Here is a 14,308-nt window from a genome sequence, read left to right as displayed (position 1 = left end):
ATCGTCAAGTCATGTCCATCGTTTGAAAACGTCCTCAAGCTAAGAACAAATTAAACAGTATATTTTTACGACAACAAAATAATGATAGCACTTGAAGAAACATCTCTATCTAATAAAATATTTTAAAATGACTTGGAATGGTGCAAGGTCATTGTATTTTTAAATTATTATTCATTGTTGCGTTAGCATTTGTCGCAGTAGCTAGAAGTGTAGCGAACAGCATGTTGTTAATCTATAAGTCAACCCCTCCCCAGAGACCTTCATTAATATCAGCACTGCTTAAAATCCCAAAATTGATCAGCGAAATGACGCAGTAGAAACTTTTCAAACAAAAGGCGGCTGCATCAAAGCGACAGGTGTCCGGAAAAAAACAGGTATATAAACAACTCCAACACCTCGGCATCCATCGACTCATCTACAGTGTAACGACCAAGAAGCCAACACGCACATCTGATACTGTAAGCAAAATTTAACGCGAATTTATCATTAATTCAATTTACTTATTTCAAACTGTCACAGATGAAGTTCGTTTTAATATTCCTGTCGGCCTATGTTGTGGCCATCTCTCACCAACAATTCCAACAACGGCCAAGGAGTCTACTATGGTGGTCGCCGTATTACGAACCACTTCCGGTCGATCGTGAAGAAAACATCCCGTTTTCTCGTCAGTTGATGAGGCGCCCTTCAAGACCTCCTCCACCTTACTTTTCTCAAGTATAAGACTAGACTAAGAAAAGGTCTATGACTATTTCGACCTAATTATTTGTATTATAGAATGTGGATTACAATTCTGACCTGACTGAGTTGATTAACGAGCCCAATGATGTTTTTAACGATGGCTTTCCTGACGCCCAGTCCAGGATAAAATCGTCAAATCATTTCCTGCAGGATTCGTTTTACAATCAACAGGCGCATCCGCGATTTCTCTACAATTTTGGCAGCGCTAGCTTCTACAACCCATTTTTTAAAACGGCGACGTTTACTGTTTCCTCCACTTTGAACTTATTATCCATTCAAAATTGCGTTCCGGCATTCCAAGTGTCACCTGTGCCGGTTGCTTGTCGCCGCAAGAGGCATGAAATTCAAGATTTTACCGGAGAGCAGTTTTCCATTGTTCCTTCGGAAACTCTCAAGTAAATCGATTGTTTTTATTCCTCTGTTGTTAAAACTGTAAAGCACTGGGAATTATTATTTGTCCTAACTTTCTCTATAGATTGATGCCAACAGAACTTGCGCCATCATCGGTTCGAAACACAGAACAAATTTCGTCGTCTAAAGGCGATTATATCGACTACGGGGAAACATCGACAACAGACCAACACTCAAGAGGGAAACGGCTTTTCTTCATCAACAAGAATCAATTTGTTGTGTCTACTACTGTGACATCATATTCATTTTCTTCTACAACTTCTACGGTAACTGTTAATCTAATTAATCCACCACCAGCTGCTCAATGTAAAGATGTAGCTGCTCCTCCAATAGTACAATGCGTTGCCTGTTTGCCGGCAGGCTTCATCGTGTGCCCTGCAGCTGCGGGTTAAAGTATAGAAAACGCCCAAATTAAAGTTTACTGACAGATTACTTGTGTGCCTTTTCCAAACCCAGCTATTAAACCAACTAGAAGATCCAACTAAAGTTTGTTTTTGCAGTTGAATTATGAAATTCACATACGTAGAATAGGGTGTCACGGTATTACGCTATTATTTGTTACGACAAAAACCATTTCTGTTATTGAGGTTTTATTTACTCCCACGTTTACTATACGCTAATTATTCAATACATAAGGAATTCAATGATTTGAGTGCTTTGCCATGTTTATTTCCGCAATGGGATGCAACTAGAGAGATTGATCAGTTCATCAGTCATCCGTTATAGTCCAAATAACTGTTACAATAAATTTATTTGAAAACATTTAAACCTATTACAGTTGGGTATTATAGTTATTTACCAACACGCTTAAAAATATAGGCAACCACTTAATAACTGTTTGGTAGGCCTTAAACAACAACAAAATTTACGATCCCCTTATTCATCAGCATATGCATTTCGTAACACAGCAACACACAAATTGATATAGGCATAAGGCTGACGTTTGACTATATATGGGCGACGTATTTAGAAACAAATTCCTTTTTTTAAAAAGAGGTTCGGATGGTCCATTTTCGGATGCAGGGATGTCACTCATTCACGGTATTCTGAAGCGGAGAACTAGGCCTAGTTGATTGAGGACCGGCTCTAAATCTAACCAACTGGTTTTTTCGTTGTAGGTTTCTTAGTTGTCGGCTTCGTTGTAGGTTTCTTGGTGGTAAGTTTCACTGTAGTTGGTTTATTAGTAGTAGGTTTCATCGTAGTAGCTTTCTTAGTGGTAGGCTTCATTGTAGTTGGTTTTATTGTAGTAGGTTTAAGTGTAGTGGGCTTAACTGTAGTAGGTTTATTAGTTGTAGGTTTAAGTGTCGTAGGTTTCTTAGTAGTAGGCTTAACTGTTGAAGTAGGTTTATTAGTCGTGGGTTTAAGTGTCGTAGGTTTCTTGGTGGTGGGTTTAATAGTTGTAGGTTTTATCGTAGTAGGTTTAATTGTTGTAGGTTTAATTGTTGTAGGTTTTATCGTAGTAGGTTTAATTGTTGTAGGTTTTATTGTAGTAGGTTTAATTGTTGTAGGTTTTAGCGTAGTAGGTTTAATTGTTGTAGGTTTCTTGGTGGTAGGTTTAATTGTTGTAGGTTTCTTGGTGGTAGGTTTAATTGTTGTAGGTTTAACAGTTGTAGGTTTTATCGTAGTAGGTTTATTAGTTGTTGGTTTAAGTGTCGTAGGTTTCTTGGTGGTAGGTTTAATTGTTGTAGGTTTTACAGTTGTAGGTTTTAGCGTAGTAGGTTTAAGTGTCGTAGGTTTCTTGGTGGTAGGTTTAATTGTTGTAGGTTTCATCGTAGTAGGTATCTTGGTGGTAGGTTTCATCGTGATAGGTGATTTCGTTGTTGGTTTAGTTGTAGGTTTTACTGTGGTCGGCTTTGATGTCAATGGTTTTGTAGTTGGTGCGTCCGTGGGAAAGTCTGTTGGAGCATCAGTAGGAGCATCGGTGGGGGAGTCGGTAGATGGTTCAGTTGGTGAATCGGTAGGTGCATCAGTGGGGGCGTCGGTAGGTGCATAAGTGGGTGAATTGGTAGGGGCGTCGGTAGGTGAATCAGTGGGGGATTCGGTTGGGGAATCGGTAGGTGGATCAGTGGGTGAATCGGTTGGGCCGTCGGTAGGTGCATCAGTGGGTGAATCGGTAGGTGGGTCAGTGGGCGCGTCGGTAGGTGCATCAGTGGGGGCATCGGTAGGCGAATCGGTGGGGGAGTCGGTAGGGGCTTCAGTGGGTGAATCGGTAGGGGTGTCGGTAGGTGCCTCAGTAGGTGCATCAGTAGGGGTGTCGGTAGGTGTATCAGTGGGTGAATTGGTAGGGGCGTCGGTAGGTGAATCAGTGGGGGAGTCGGTTGGGGAATCGGTAGGTGGATCAGTGGGTGAATCGGTTGGGGCGTCGGTAGGTGCATCAGTGGGTGAATCGGTAGGTGGGTCAGTAGAGGCGTCTGTAGGGGCGTCGGTAGGAGCATCGGTGGGGGAGTCGGTAGATGGTTCAGTGGGTGAATTGGTAGGTGCATCAGTGGGCGCGTCGGTAGGTGCATCAGTGGGGGCGTCGGTAGGCGAATCGGTGGGGGAGTCGGTAGGCGAATCGGTAGGGGCGTCGGTAGGGGCGTCGGTAGGTGCCTCAGTAGGGGCATCAGTAGGTGCATCAGTAGGGGCGTCGGTAGGTGCATCAGTGGGGACGTCGGTAGGCGAATCGGTGGGGGCATCGGTAGGTGCATCAGTAGGGGCGTCGGTAGGGGCGTCAGTTGGTGAATCGGTAGGTGCATCAGTAGGGTTGTCGGTAGGGGCTACAGTGGGTGAATCGGTAGGTGGGTCAGTAGAGGCGTCTGTAGGGGCGTCGGTAGGAGCATCGGTGGGGGAGTCGGTAGATGGTTCAGTGGGTGAATCGGTAGGTGCATCAGTGGGCGCGTCGGTAGGTGCATCAGTGGGGGCGTCGGTAGGCGAATCGGTGGGGGAGTCGGTAGGCGAATCGGTAGGGGCGTCGGTAGGGGCGTCGGTAGGTGCCTCAGTAGGGGCATCAGTAGGTGCATCAGTAGGGGCGTCGGTAGGTGCATCAGTGGGGACGTCGGTAGGCGAATCGGTGGGGGCATCGGTAGGTGCATCAGTAGGGGCGTCGGTAAGGGCGTCAGTTGGTGAATCGGTAGGTGCATCAGTAGGGTTGTCGGTAGGGGCTTCAGTGGGTGAATCGGTAGGTGCATCAGTGGGCGCGTCGGAAGGTGCATCAGTGGGGGCGTCGGTAGGCGAATCGGTTAGGGAGTCGGTAGGGGCTTCAGTGGGTGAATCGGTAGGTGCATCAGTGGGCGCGTCGGTAGGTGCATCAGTGGGGGCGTTGGTAGGCGAATCGGTGGGGGAGTCGGTAGGCGAATCGGTGGGGGAGTCGGTAGGGGCTTCAGTGGGTGAATCGGTAGGGGCGTCGGTAGGTGCCTCAGTAGGTGCATCAGTAGGGGCGTTGGTAGGTGCATCAGTAGGGGCGTCGGTAGGTGTATCAGTGGGTGAATTGGTAGGGGCGTCGGTAGGTGAATCAGTGGGGGAGTCGGTTGGGGAATCGGTAGGTGGATCAGTGGGTGAATCGGTTGGGGCGTCGGTAGGTGCATCAGTGGGTGAATCGGTAGGTGCATCAGTGGGCGCGTCGGTAGGTGCATCAGTGGGGGAGTCGGTAGGCGAATCGGTAGGGGCGTCGGTAGGTGCCTCAGTAGGGGCATCAGTAGGTGCATCAGTAGGGGCGTCGGTAGGTGCATCAGTGGGGGCGTCGGTAGTTGAATCGGTGGGGGCATCGGTAGGTGCATCAGTAGGGTAGGGTAGGCGAATCGGTGGGGGAGTCGGTAGGCGAATCGGTAGGGGCGTCGGTAGGTGCCTCAGTAGGGGCATCAGTAGGTGCATCAGTAGGGGCGTCGGTAGGTGCATCAGTGGGGGCGTCGGTAGTTGAATCGGTGGGGGCATCGGTAGGTGCATCAGTAGGGGCGTCGGTAGGGGCTTCAGTGGGTAAATCGGTAGGGGCGTCGGTAGGATTGTCGGTAGGTGGATCAGTGGGTGAATCGGTAGGTGCATCAGTGGGCGCGTCGGTAGGTGCATCAGTGGGGGCGTCGGTAGGCGAATCGGTGGGGGTGTCGGTAGGCGAATTAGTGGGGGAGTCGGTAGGGGCTTCAGTGGGTAAATCGGTAGGGGCGTCGGTAGGTGCCTAAGTTGGGGCATCGGTAGGTGCATCAGTAGGGGCGTCGGTAGCTGCATCAGTAGGGGCGTCGGTAGGTGCATCAGTGAGGGCGGTTGTAGGGGTGTCAGTGGGTGAATTGGTAGGTGCATCAGTAGGGGCGTCGGTAGGTGCATCAGTGGGGGCGTCGGTAGGCGAATTGGTGGGGGCATCGGTAGGTGCATCAGTAGGGGCGTCCGTAGGTGCATCAGTTGGGGCGGCGGTAGGGGCGTCAGTGGAAGAATCGGTAGGTGGATCAGTGGGTGAATCGGAAGGTGCATCAGTGGGCGCGTCGGTAGGGGCATCGGTAGGGGCGTCGGTAGGTGCATCAGTGGGGGCATCGGTAGGGGCGTCAGTTGGTGAATCGGTAGGTGGATCAGTGGGGGCGTAGGTAGGTGGATCAGTGGGTGAATCGGTAGGTGTATCAGTGGGTGAATCGGTAGGGGCATCGGTTGGGGCATTCGTCGGAGGATCCTCTCTTATTTGCATATTATAACCCACTTTCGAATCAACAACAATTGAAGTCAAACAAAATTAATTAAATTCATAAAATGCAAGGATAATTTTGAATGATTAGTCTAAACAAAACACTCACCATTGTTGAGATTGCTCCTTCCGAGGGATCTAAGGGAAAACGGGTGGACATGACCGACGAGACAAATGAAGCAAATTGCCTGATAATTAAAAAGAATGACAATGCATTCTTATTTAACCTGAATCATATCAATAATAATAAACAAGCGAAAATAAATTTCAAATTACCAAAAAATGAGTGCGACGCATTGTGAGCGAAGTTTACTGCGGTAGATTTTCACGAATGAGCCTGTAAAAATGACACGATGGTTTTCACTGGCTGCCGTAGAATGATCATGCCGTAGATTTGCTTCCTTTTTATATATGAATTCGAATTCAACATCGACCACTAGAAATATCTAGACATCCATATAGGGTTTGTTGCATTGGCTGGTGTAAACCGGAACGTTTTAAATACGCTCTAATAAACCTGCCGAACGACGTAGTAAAGTTTCGAGTGGCAATCGGGCACAAGTGATGGTGAAATGTGTGATGGTGACGCTGGTACATATATTCAGCATTTGCCTGGCCGAAATTGAAGCTCCATGAGCTATCCCCCCCCCCCCTCAACAAAGGCGTAAAGAGGTTCGACGAAAAATAGAAACCGATTCTAACAGAAATCCAGATGCGACCCAGATATTTGTTCGTTGAGAATGTCTATATGCGTGTCCCTGGGACACGCATGTCGTGTTGGCGTTGTCATGTGTTTGTGAATAATGTATAGCTAGAGAATTTTGAAAAATGACGACGGCAGATGGAAAATGTTTTATATAGTTGAGTGATGACAGCTTTTCAGCTCTGTGGAAAGACGCTTAGAGATAGAATAAATTTATGTCTATTATTCTTCCTGTTTGGTGGTGACCTACCACCGACACGGCACCTCCTCGTTATAGCGATGTTTTTCCGGTCTATCTATACTTTTTACAGCAGCGCTGTCTTCGGTAATCTAATATTTGGACGGCAAAAAAAATTCTCTATATAAATGTTTGCTGATCAACTGATTTTATTTTGCTCTTATTTAGCATCATGTGATAAATGATGCATTCGACGAATATTCCACAGAAAGGGATGCAAACAGAGAGCTTAATCAGTTCATCAGTCAGCCGTTAGGCCAAATAACTGTAACGATGAATTTATTTCAAAACATTTAACCCATTACAGTTGGATATGATAGTCAATCCACCGACACGCCTGAAACTATAGCCCAACACTTAAATAACTGTTTGGTAGGCCCTAAACAAAAACAAAATTTATGATGCCCTTATTCATCAGTTATATGCATTTTGTGGGACACAAAAACACAAATCGATATATATGCATAAAGCTGATGTTTGACTATATATGGGCGACGTATTGAGAAACCAATTCCATTTGTTAAAACACGAAGATTTGGTATTTCGGTGGTCAATTATCGGATGCAGGGATGTCACGCTATAAAGGTACTCTGAAGCGAAGAAATATTGTTTGCCGAGGACTAACTCTAACTAACCAACTGGTTTTTTCGTCGTTGGTTTCTTAGTTGTAGGTTTCATTGTAGTAGGCTTCTTAGTGGTAGGTTTCACTGTAGGTTTCTTAGTGGTAGGTTTCACTGTAGGTTTCTTAGTGGTAGGTTTCACTGTAGGTTTCTTAGTAGTAGGTTTCACTGTAGGTTTCTTATAGTAGTAGGTTTCACTGTAGGTTTCTTAGTGGTAGGTTTCACTGTAGGTTTCTTAGTGGTAGCCTTAGCTGTAGTCGGTTTCTTAGTAGTAGGTTTCATTGTAGTAGGCTTCTTAGTGGTAGGTTTTACTGTAGTAGGTTTCTTGGTGGTAGGCTTAGCTGTAGTTGGTTTTATAGTGGTGGGTTTAGCTGTAGTCGGTTTAACTGTAGTAGGCATTTTTGTGGTAGGTTTAGTTGTTGTAGGTTTTACTGTGGTTGCTGGCTTTTGGGTCGACGGTTTTGTAGTTGGTGCGTCCGTCGGGGCGTCGGTAGGGGCATCAGTAGGAGCGTCGGTAGGAGCGTCGGTAGGGGCGTCTGTAGGGGCGTCTGTAGGAGTATCGGTAGGAGCATCGGTAGGGGCATCGGTAGGAGCATCAGTGGGGGCGTCAGTAGGAGCGTCGGTAGGAGCGTCGGTAGGGGCGTCAGTAGGAGCGTCGGTAGGGGCGTCTGTAGGGGCGTCAGTAGGAGCGTCGGTAGGGGCGTCTGTAGGAGTATCGGTAGGGGCTTCGGTAGGAGCATCGGTAGGGGCATCGGTAGGAGCATCAGTGGGGGCGTCAGTAGGGGCGTCAGTAGGAGCGTCAGTAGGGGCGTCGGTAGGAGCATCGGTAGGGGCATCCGTCGGAGGATCATCTCTCAGTTGCATATCATAAGCCACTTTCGAATCAACAACAACTTAGGTCAAAAACATATTTAATAAAAAAATTAAAATGAAACGATAACTTTTAATGATTTCTTTATAATTTTTCTATGACATTTGGTCTAAACAAACCACTAACCATCCTTGAGGCTCCTTCCAAAGGATCCAAGGGAATGCGGGCGGACACGACCGACGAGACAAATGAAGCAAATTGCCTGATAATTAAACAGAATGACAATATACATTCTTATTTAACTTGAATTTTTACATAGCGAAAATAAATTTTAAATTACCAAAAAATAAGTGAGACGCATCGTGAGAGAAATTAACTGCAGTAGATTTCCGCGAATGAGCCTATACAATCGAATCGATGGTTTTCACTGGCTGCCGTAGAATGATCATGCCGTAGATTTGCTTCCTTTTTATATAGAAATTCGAATTCAACATCGACCACTAGAAATATCTAGAAATCCATTGGGGTTATTGTTGCATTGTCTGTTATAACCCAGGACGTTTCAAATACGCTCTAATAAACCTGTTGAACGACGGAGTAATATTTCGAGTGACAATCGGTGACAAGTGCGATGTAGTTGGTGAAATGTGTGATGGTGACGCTGACAGCATTTGCCTGGCCAAAATTGAAGCTCCGTGGGCTATGTAACTATATCCCCCCCCCCCCCCAACAATGTCGTATAGTTTGGACACGAAAAAAATAGAAACCGTTTCTAATAGAACTCTAGATGTCCATCAAGATTTGTTCGTTGAGTACTTTTACGTGTTAAATGGGACACGCATGCCATTTTGGCATGGCCATGTGAAAAATGTATAGCTACAGGCTACAAAGGGTAGCTAGACGACGACAAAAACAGATAGAAAATGTTTTAGATAGTTGAGTGATGACAGCTTTTCAGCTCGGTGGAAAGACGCAAACAAATGACGTGTCCCATAAGGTGCTAGGATTCTAGTGACGAGTGGCGCACTTTGTTTCTCTTGCCTGCATGTAACGATACTATTGGACAATAGGAGAAAGGGGACGTCGCTGGGAGTTTCCAAAGTTCCCACTTGAAATTTAATAGCGCAGTATCATAAAATACTGGGCTCTGTTCAGATGCTTAGTCAAACTCGGGTTTTACGGTTCATTCCTAGAAATGGACTCAAAACGAATAATTGCCAATAAAATAACCATATAATAAAATAGTACTTGACTTGAGAAATGATTTATGCAAATTTAATTACGATCTATATTAACTCATTGGTCTAATGGAACAGCTAAAGTTCAACTTGGATATGAATAAAATTTAAATAATGAACCCAACAATATTATTAGGATAGCAGCTGATGAGACGAATGGAACTAGCTTATTTGATATTAAAATATTTCCAATAATATCCAATCCCAGTGGATGTCGAGTGAGAAAGCCAATTTGGTCGCTTTTCGGCGATTTGGATTTAGTTTAGTGGGGAGGTCGATTTATTTCAATCGATGCTTAAGCACGGCTAATTAAAAACATTAGTGTCGTCTGCTTTTATTTTGTTTACAAGACTACAAGTTTCGAAAAAAGGACAAAGTTTGAGATAACAAAGAAGCGATTCCTTTTTCGGAAACGTATGGCTACGTGGATGCACGAAAAATATCAGAACAAACAAAATTATTGAATGTGTTCGTCATGTGAACTCTGTGATGGCTCTCCATGCTCTCCACTCGATACTGTTTAGCAGGTAAATAAAACTAGGAATACAAATGGAATAATTTTGGAAGCTTGAATAGAAGAGGTAATCTTGTTCCAAATTTGTGAAATGCTTGTGCCTGACTAGCTTTTATCATGTAAACCCCCTGTCAATGCGTGGAAGTTTGTTTGCACTAACGTTTTTCTTTGTGCAGATTTGGGGCCTGAGCCAGCTATCATAACATCAAGTTTTGCTTTTGTTGGCCTCTCATCAGCATCATTGCCAGGCTATAATTATTTCTATTACTTTTATTCCTGCAACCTGCTAGATATTTGAATGATGCACGACTTGAAAAAAAGCAGGGTAACACATGGAAACTTTACATTCTCTCATTTATTAAAAATTAAGGTTGTTTCAGTAAATGTTTTCGTAACCCATTTGTTTTTCTTATATTTAGATGCACAGTATCCCTCTTGATTGGAGAAAACTACCGATGTCGGCCGAGTTACGTACCTCTTCTTCCCCATTTCTTTAAATCCCGTCTGTCCTCGTGTAGGCCTACACCCATATGTGTGTGTGGGACTGTGGGTGCATTCACGAGTCTGAGGCCCTTGGTGTGTTCTTCTATTCTGCGGATGGATCACTTGTGTAAATGCTTGGCCGTATTTCCCAGACTTAAAGGTAGGACAAATCTAGATCTATCTATTCTTCCTGTCTGACTGTTTTTTAAATCGTTACGGAATTCGATTATTCCCCATTATTCTTGAGCTTATGCCATTGATTGGGACTGTTTTCTCTTGGCGTTTTTCTTCACTCAGTATAGGGGTTCATTTTGAAATAACTCATGAGCGACTGTAGATCAGGCCCGGTTCTGTACCTCACAACTTTGGGTCAATCAAATTCGAAAAATATTAGAAATTCTAAAACTTCTAGCAAATTGCAACTAGAAATTATACACTCTTGATGGCAGCAGTAGGCCTACTGTAACCGAATTTTTAAACGGCGAAAAAACTAGTGCATAAAAATTATTGCTGATCAAAGAATTTTATTTTGCCCTTATTCATCAACATGTGATTTGTAGCACAAAAACCACGCACTGATTAAAATATATAAATAATGTTGATGGTGACTAAATACGTAGGACGGGTGGAACAACATAAGCCAATTACATTTTGAAAATACGAATATTTGGTATAGGGATATGGGCGATCAATTTTCGGATGCAGAGGCCTTAACTGTCACGAAATTCGGAAGCGGAGAATTGGTTGATCGAGGATCGATCTGACTCAAACTCTAACCAACCGGTTTTTTCGTCGTAGGTTTCTTTGTCGTTGGCTTCTTGGTGGTAGGTTTTTTGGTGGTGGGTTTCTTGGTGGTAGGTTTCTTGGTAGTGGGTTTCTTTGTGGTAGGTTTTTTAGTAGTAGGTTTTTTCGTTGTGGGTTTTTTAGTGGTAGGTTTCTTAGTGGTGGGTTTTTTGGTGGTGGGTTTTTTAGTTGTGGGTTTTTTAGTTGTTGGCTTTTTAGTTGTTGGTTTTTTTGTGGTAGGTTTAGTTGTAGTTGGTGGGTCCGTCGGGGCATCAGTAATAGGAGCTTCAGTGATGGGAGCTTCAGTAATAGGAGCCTCAGTTATAGGAGCTTCAGTGATGGGAGCTTCAGTAATAGGAGCTTCAGTGATGGGAGCTTCAGTGATGGGAGCTTCAGTAATAGGAGCTTCAGTAATAGGAGCTTCAGTGATGGGAGCTTCGGTAATAGGAGCTTCGGTAATAGGAGCTTCGGTGAGAGGGTCTTGTCTCAATTCCATGTCATCAGCCACTTTCGAATCTCCATAACCGCCGCGAAAAACGCCAATACCTCCATTTTGGCGGCCAAAAGCTCCAAAACCGCCGCGAAAAACTTCAACGAAATTCAGTTAGCTCAAAGTTACAAATATTTATAAATACACATCACAGTCGAAATAATAACGGTTAGTTTATAATGAGTGCCAAATCACTTATATTTCTGGCCTAAAAATTCTCATCGAAACGATAATTACCATTGCTGAGCTGGCTCAACCCAAGGGACTCTAGAGAATACGAGTGGGCACGACTGAAGAGACAAATGAAGCAGATTGTCTGAAATGGTTAAACAGAAACGAAAAAAATTTCAGATTCAAAATTCGATTCAATCCAAAGTAGAAAAATTGAAAATAATTTTCGAATTACCAAAAATTGTGTGGGACGCATCGTGAAGTGTAGAGCAGTCGATTTTCGCGGAGAAACCTTAAGTATAGGGTAACGCTGGCCGACGACGAATGGTGATAACTCGTATTGCTCATCTCGCTTTTTATTGCGTTTTAATTCAGTTAGCTATACATTAGAGAAATGCGCAGTTGGGGTTCGACATATTCCAAAACATTTGGTGTACACGCTCTGATGAGCCTGGGCGAAGAGAATGGGTTAGCTGAAAGTGCTAATGTTGAAGAAATGTGTGCAAGATGTATGACGCACGTCCCTTTCCTGTGCATATGTTTCAACCGTTGCTTTCAATATCCCTGCCTAAAGTTCCGATATATACGAATATCAAATCCGGTTTGAAACCAGAAAAAACAAGAATATCCAGCAGTTCCAGCTGCGTCCTAGATGGCTACCTGTGAGTACTGCTATAGACGCATTTCATTTCTCGCCCGAATTTGTGTGACGGGTTGGCATATAGCAGATTATCTACACCTGCATTGCACTTCCAAAAGAAAAAAAAAGGGTTTCAGAATATAGCGACGATAACAGACATTGATATGAAAAGTTTGAAAGACAGGCTGTCAACACATATGTGAAAATTCGGTGGGGAGACGAGTGAATGACGTGTGCTGACGTGTCCCATAAGGTACAGGTTTTCATATAGACGAGTTGCGCAGTTTGTTTCTCTTTGCCTGCTTGTAACAATTCTATTGGACGAGTTAGACCAAGGGGGAGGGTCGTTAAAACTTTTCCAGGCGAAAGTTAATTGCACGAATATTGGGGTGCCTTCAGTTGCTGTGGTACAATCGTCCCAGGTTGGATGGAGTCCCTAACTGATGGTAAAATATAAAGCAATAACTGTTTTATGATGTAAAATTGATGATTAATAGCTCATTAGCAAAATAAGAAAGATATAATGTTTTAATGAAATTATGTGTTCATTCCGATTCTTTATACATTTGACTTTTGATTAGCGGGTGCAATGATGATTCGTGGCATGTTATAGTCGTCATGTGCCGTTTAACGATATGGCGATATGAGAAATGAAGCTATAAAGCTGAATGCAGGTTTGGACTGAAGTTATATCTATATGTTGTCATTCACACGAATCTGAAAATCGTGTTGAAAAACCTTGATAGGGAGTTTCCGGTCAGGGAAATTACACATTACCGATCAAGTGTCTGATATTTTACTCTTTTGTTTATTTGTCGTGCAGATCCTTCGGAACCGCTTCGTCACTGGGTGAATAAGCTTCGTCATCCAAGAGCTTGTTTGTCCATCGTCTAAGAGCGGTCTGTTTGACCCGAAGAAGAATGACAATCGTGTATGGAGAAGGGGTTATTATCAAGTACGTAAACATGCAGCATAATATTACCTTGGCGGATTCCTGGGGGGAACAAATCAGGTGCGCTATCACCGCTTTCCGAATACCAAAATTGTTTTTTTTTTTTTAAATAAAATTTCCAAATATCAATTACACAAAATCAAAATGGCATTTTAGTTCAGGTTAAATGCGATTCAATGAGTCTGCAACCATCAAAGACGTGACTTGGTTTTACTCTTTAAAATGTGTGGACGCTTTACTTATTTTTTCGTTTAACCTCAAAAGTATTTTTTGTCGCCCACATTTACCTATCAATAACTTTGTTATCCTGCGGTTATATTATTAAAGTATAGAAAGAGCTATACAGCATTTTAGTTTATAGAAAATAAAACCGGGAAGAAGTTAAGGAATGGTGGGCAAAAGTAGTCGTATGCTCACTAACTAAAGGGTGAGAGAACGTAATTGACAAGGCCTCGAAAGGAAAACGCCCACACAGAACACAGAAATTGTTATACACACACAAAGAGTTCCCAGTCCGCCTTTTGCTTTACACAAATGACAAAGGAAATAGGTTCGCCGCGTCCAAACGATTCAGTGCTGGAATGTGTAAACGAATAAATGATCCACCTCTTTCGAAGAAGACTCAATTATCATTCAAGCGTTGTTAATCGAAAGTTCTATTCAAATCAGGACAACTCGACGGTGGATAAGTCGAGGCTACAAATTCAGAGTCCTTACTTATAACTAATTAAGCCTCGTGTTTCAAATAAACATTATTCATCTTTTAGCTTTCAGAATTGAACTCGTCCGCAATTGCCATCTTGACATGAATACCAATAACACGTAGTTATGTAACCATGCGAAAGAGAGGAACACACATATAATGTCAAAGGCG

The 14,308-nt window shown here is 43.6% G+C and overlaps 5 protein-coding genes across 8 annotated transcripts; 1 reads left to right on the top strand and 4 right to left on the bottom strand.

The window, feature by feature from the left end:
- Positions 1-199: 199 nt before the first annotated feature.
- On the top strand, positions 200-1,797 carry LOC124316469. The gene is made up of 4 exons (XM_046782442.1): positions 200-458; positions 520-714; positions 775-1,133; positions 1,214-1,797. The coding sequence occupies exons 2-4, from the start codon at positions 520-522 to the stop codon at positions 1,539-1,541; spliced, it is 882 nt and encodes a 293-aa protein (XP_046638398.1). The 5' UTR covers positions 200-458; the 3' UTR covers positions 1,542-1,797.
- Positions 1,798-2,241: 444 nt separating this feature from the next.
- LOC124316724 (cell surface glycoprotein 1-like) lies at positions 2,242-5,058 on the bottom strand. Its single transcript, XM_046782669.1, has one exon. The coding sequence runs from the start codon at positions 5,056-5,058 to the stop codon at positions 2,242-2,244; it is 2,817 nt and encodes a 938-aa protein (XP_046638625.1).
- Positions 5,059-5,217: 159 nt separating this feature from the next.
- Positions 5,218-5,794, bottom strand: LOC124316722 (endoglucanase-like). Its single transcript, XM_046782668.1, has one exon. It carries the CDS (start codon positions 5,792-5,794, stop codon positions 5,297-5,299), a length of 498 nt encoding a protein of 165 aa, XP_046638624.1. The 3' UTR covers positions 5,218-5,296.
- A 1,200-nt stretch (positions 5,795-6,994) lies between these two features.
- Positions 6,995-8,618, bottom strand: LOC124316488 (salivary glue protein Sgs-3-like). Of its 2 annotated transcripts, none has more exons than XM_046782468.1 (3): positions 8,504-8,618; positions 8,350-8,425; positions 6,995-8,245 (listed from the first exon to the last, which is right to left on the bottom strand). In XM_046782468.1, exons 1-3 carry the CDS (start codon positions 8,522-8,524, stop codon positions 7,518-7,520), a joined length of 825 nt encoding a protein of 274 aa, XP_046638424.1. In that variant the 5' UTR covers positions 8,525-8,618; the 3' UTR covers positions 6,995-7,517. The 2 variants fall into 2 exon arrangements, with proteins under 2 accessions (XP_046638424.1, XP_046638425.1); XM_046782469.1 differs by having other exon boundaries at positions 6,995-8,227.
- Positions 8,619-10,905: 2,287 nt separating this feature from the next.
- LOC124316525 (salivary glue protein Sgs-3-like) lies at positions 10,906-12,231 on the bottom strand. 3 transcript variants are annotated; one of them, XM_046782522.1, is made up of 5 exons: positions 12,078-12,231; positions 11,909-11,987; positions 11,771-11,782; positions 11,169-11,719; positions 10,906-11,074 (listed from the first exon to the last, which is right to left on the bottom strand). In XM_046782522.1, the coding sequence occupies exons 2-4, from the start codon at positions 11,909-11,911 to the stop codon at positions 11,171-11,173; spliced, it is 564 nt and encodes a 187-aa protein (XP_046638478.1). In that variant the 5' UTR covers positions 11,912-11,987; positions 12,078-12,231; the 3' UTR covers positions 10,906-11,074; positions 11,169-11,170. The 3 variants fall into 3 exon arrangements, with proteins under 3 accessions (XP_046638478.1, XP_046638477.1, XP_046638476.1); XM_046782521.1 differs by lacking the exon at positions 11,771-11,782 and having other exon boundaries at positions 11,169-11,476; positions 11,507-11,769; XM_046782520.1 differs by lacking the exon at positions 11,771-11,782 and having other exon boundaries at positions 11,169-11,769.
- Between the last annotated feature and the right edge of the window lie 2,077 nt (positions 12,232-14,308).

This window comes from Daphnia pulicaria, chromosome 12 (genome assembly GCF_021234035.1).
Source record: "Daphnia pulicaria isolate SC F1-1A chromosome 12, SC_F0-13Bv2, whole genome shotgun sequence".
Lineage (NCBI taxonomy): Eukaryota > Metazoa > Arthropoda > Branchiopoda > Diplostraca > Daphniidae > Daphnia > Daphnia pulicaria.
This window is presented reverse-complemented; position numbering and strand designations above follow the sequence as displayed.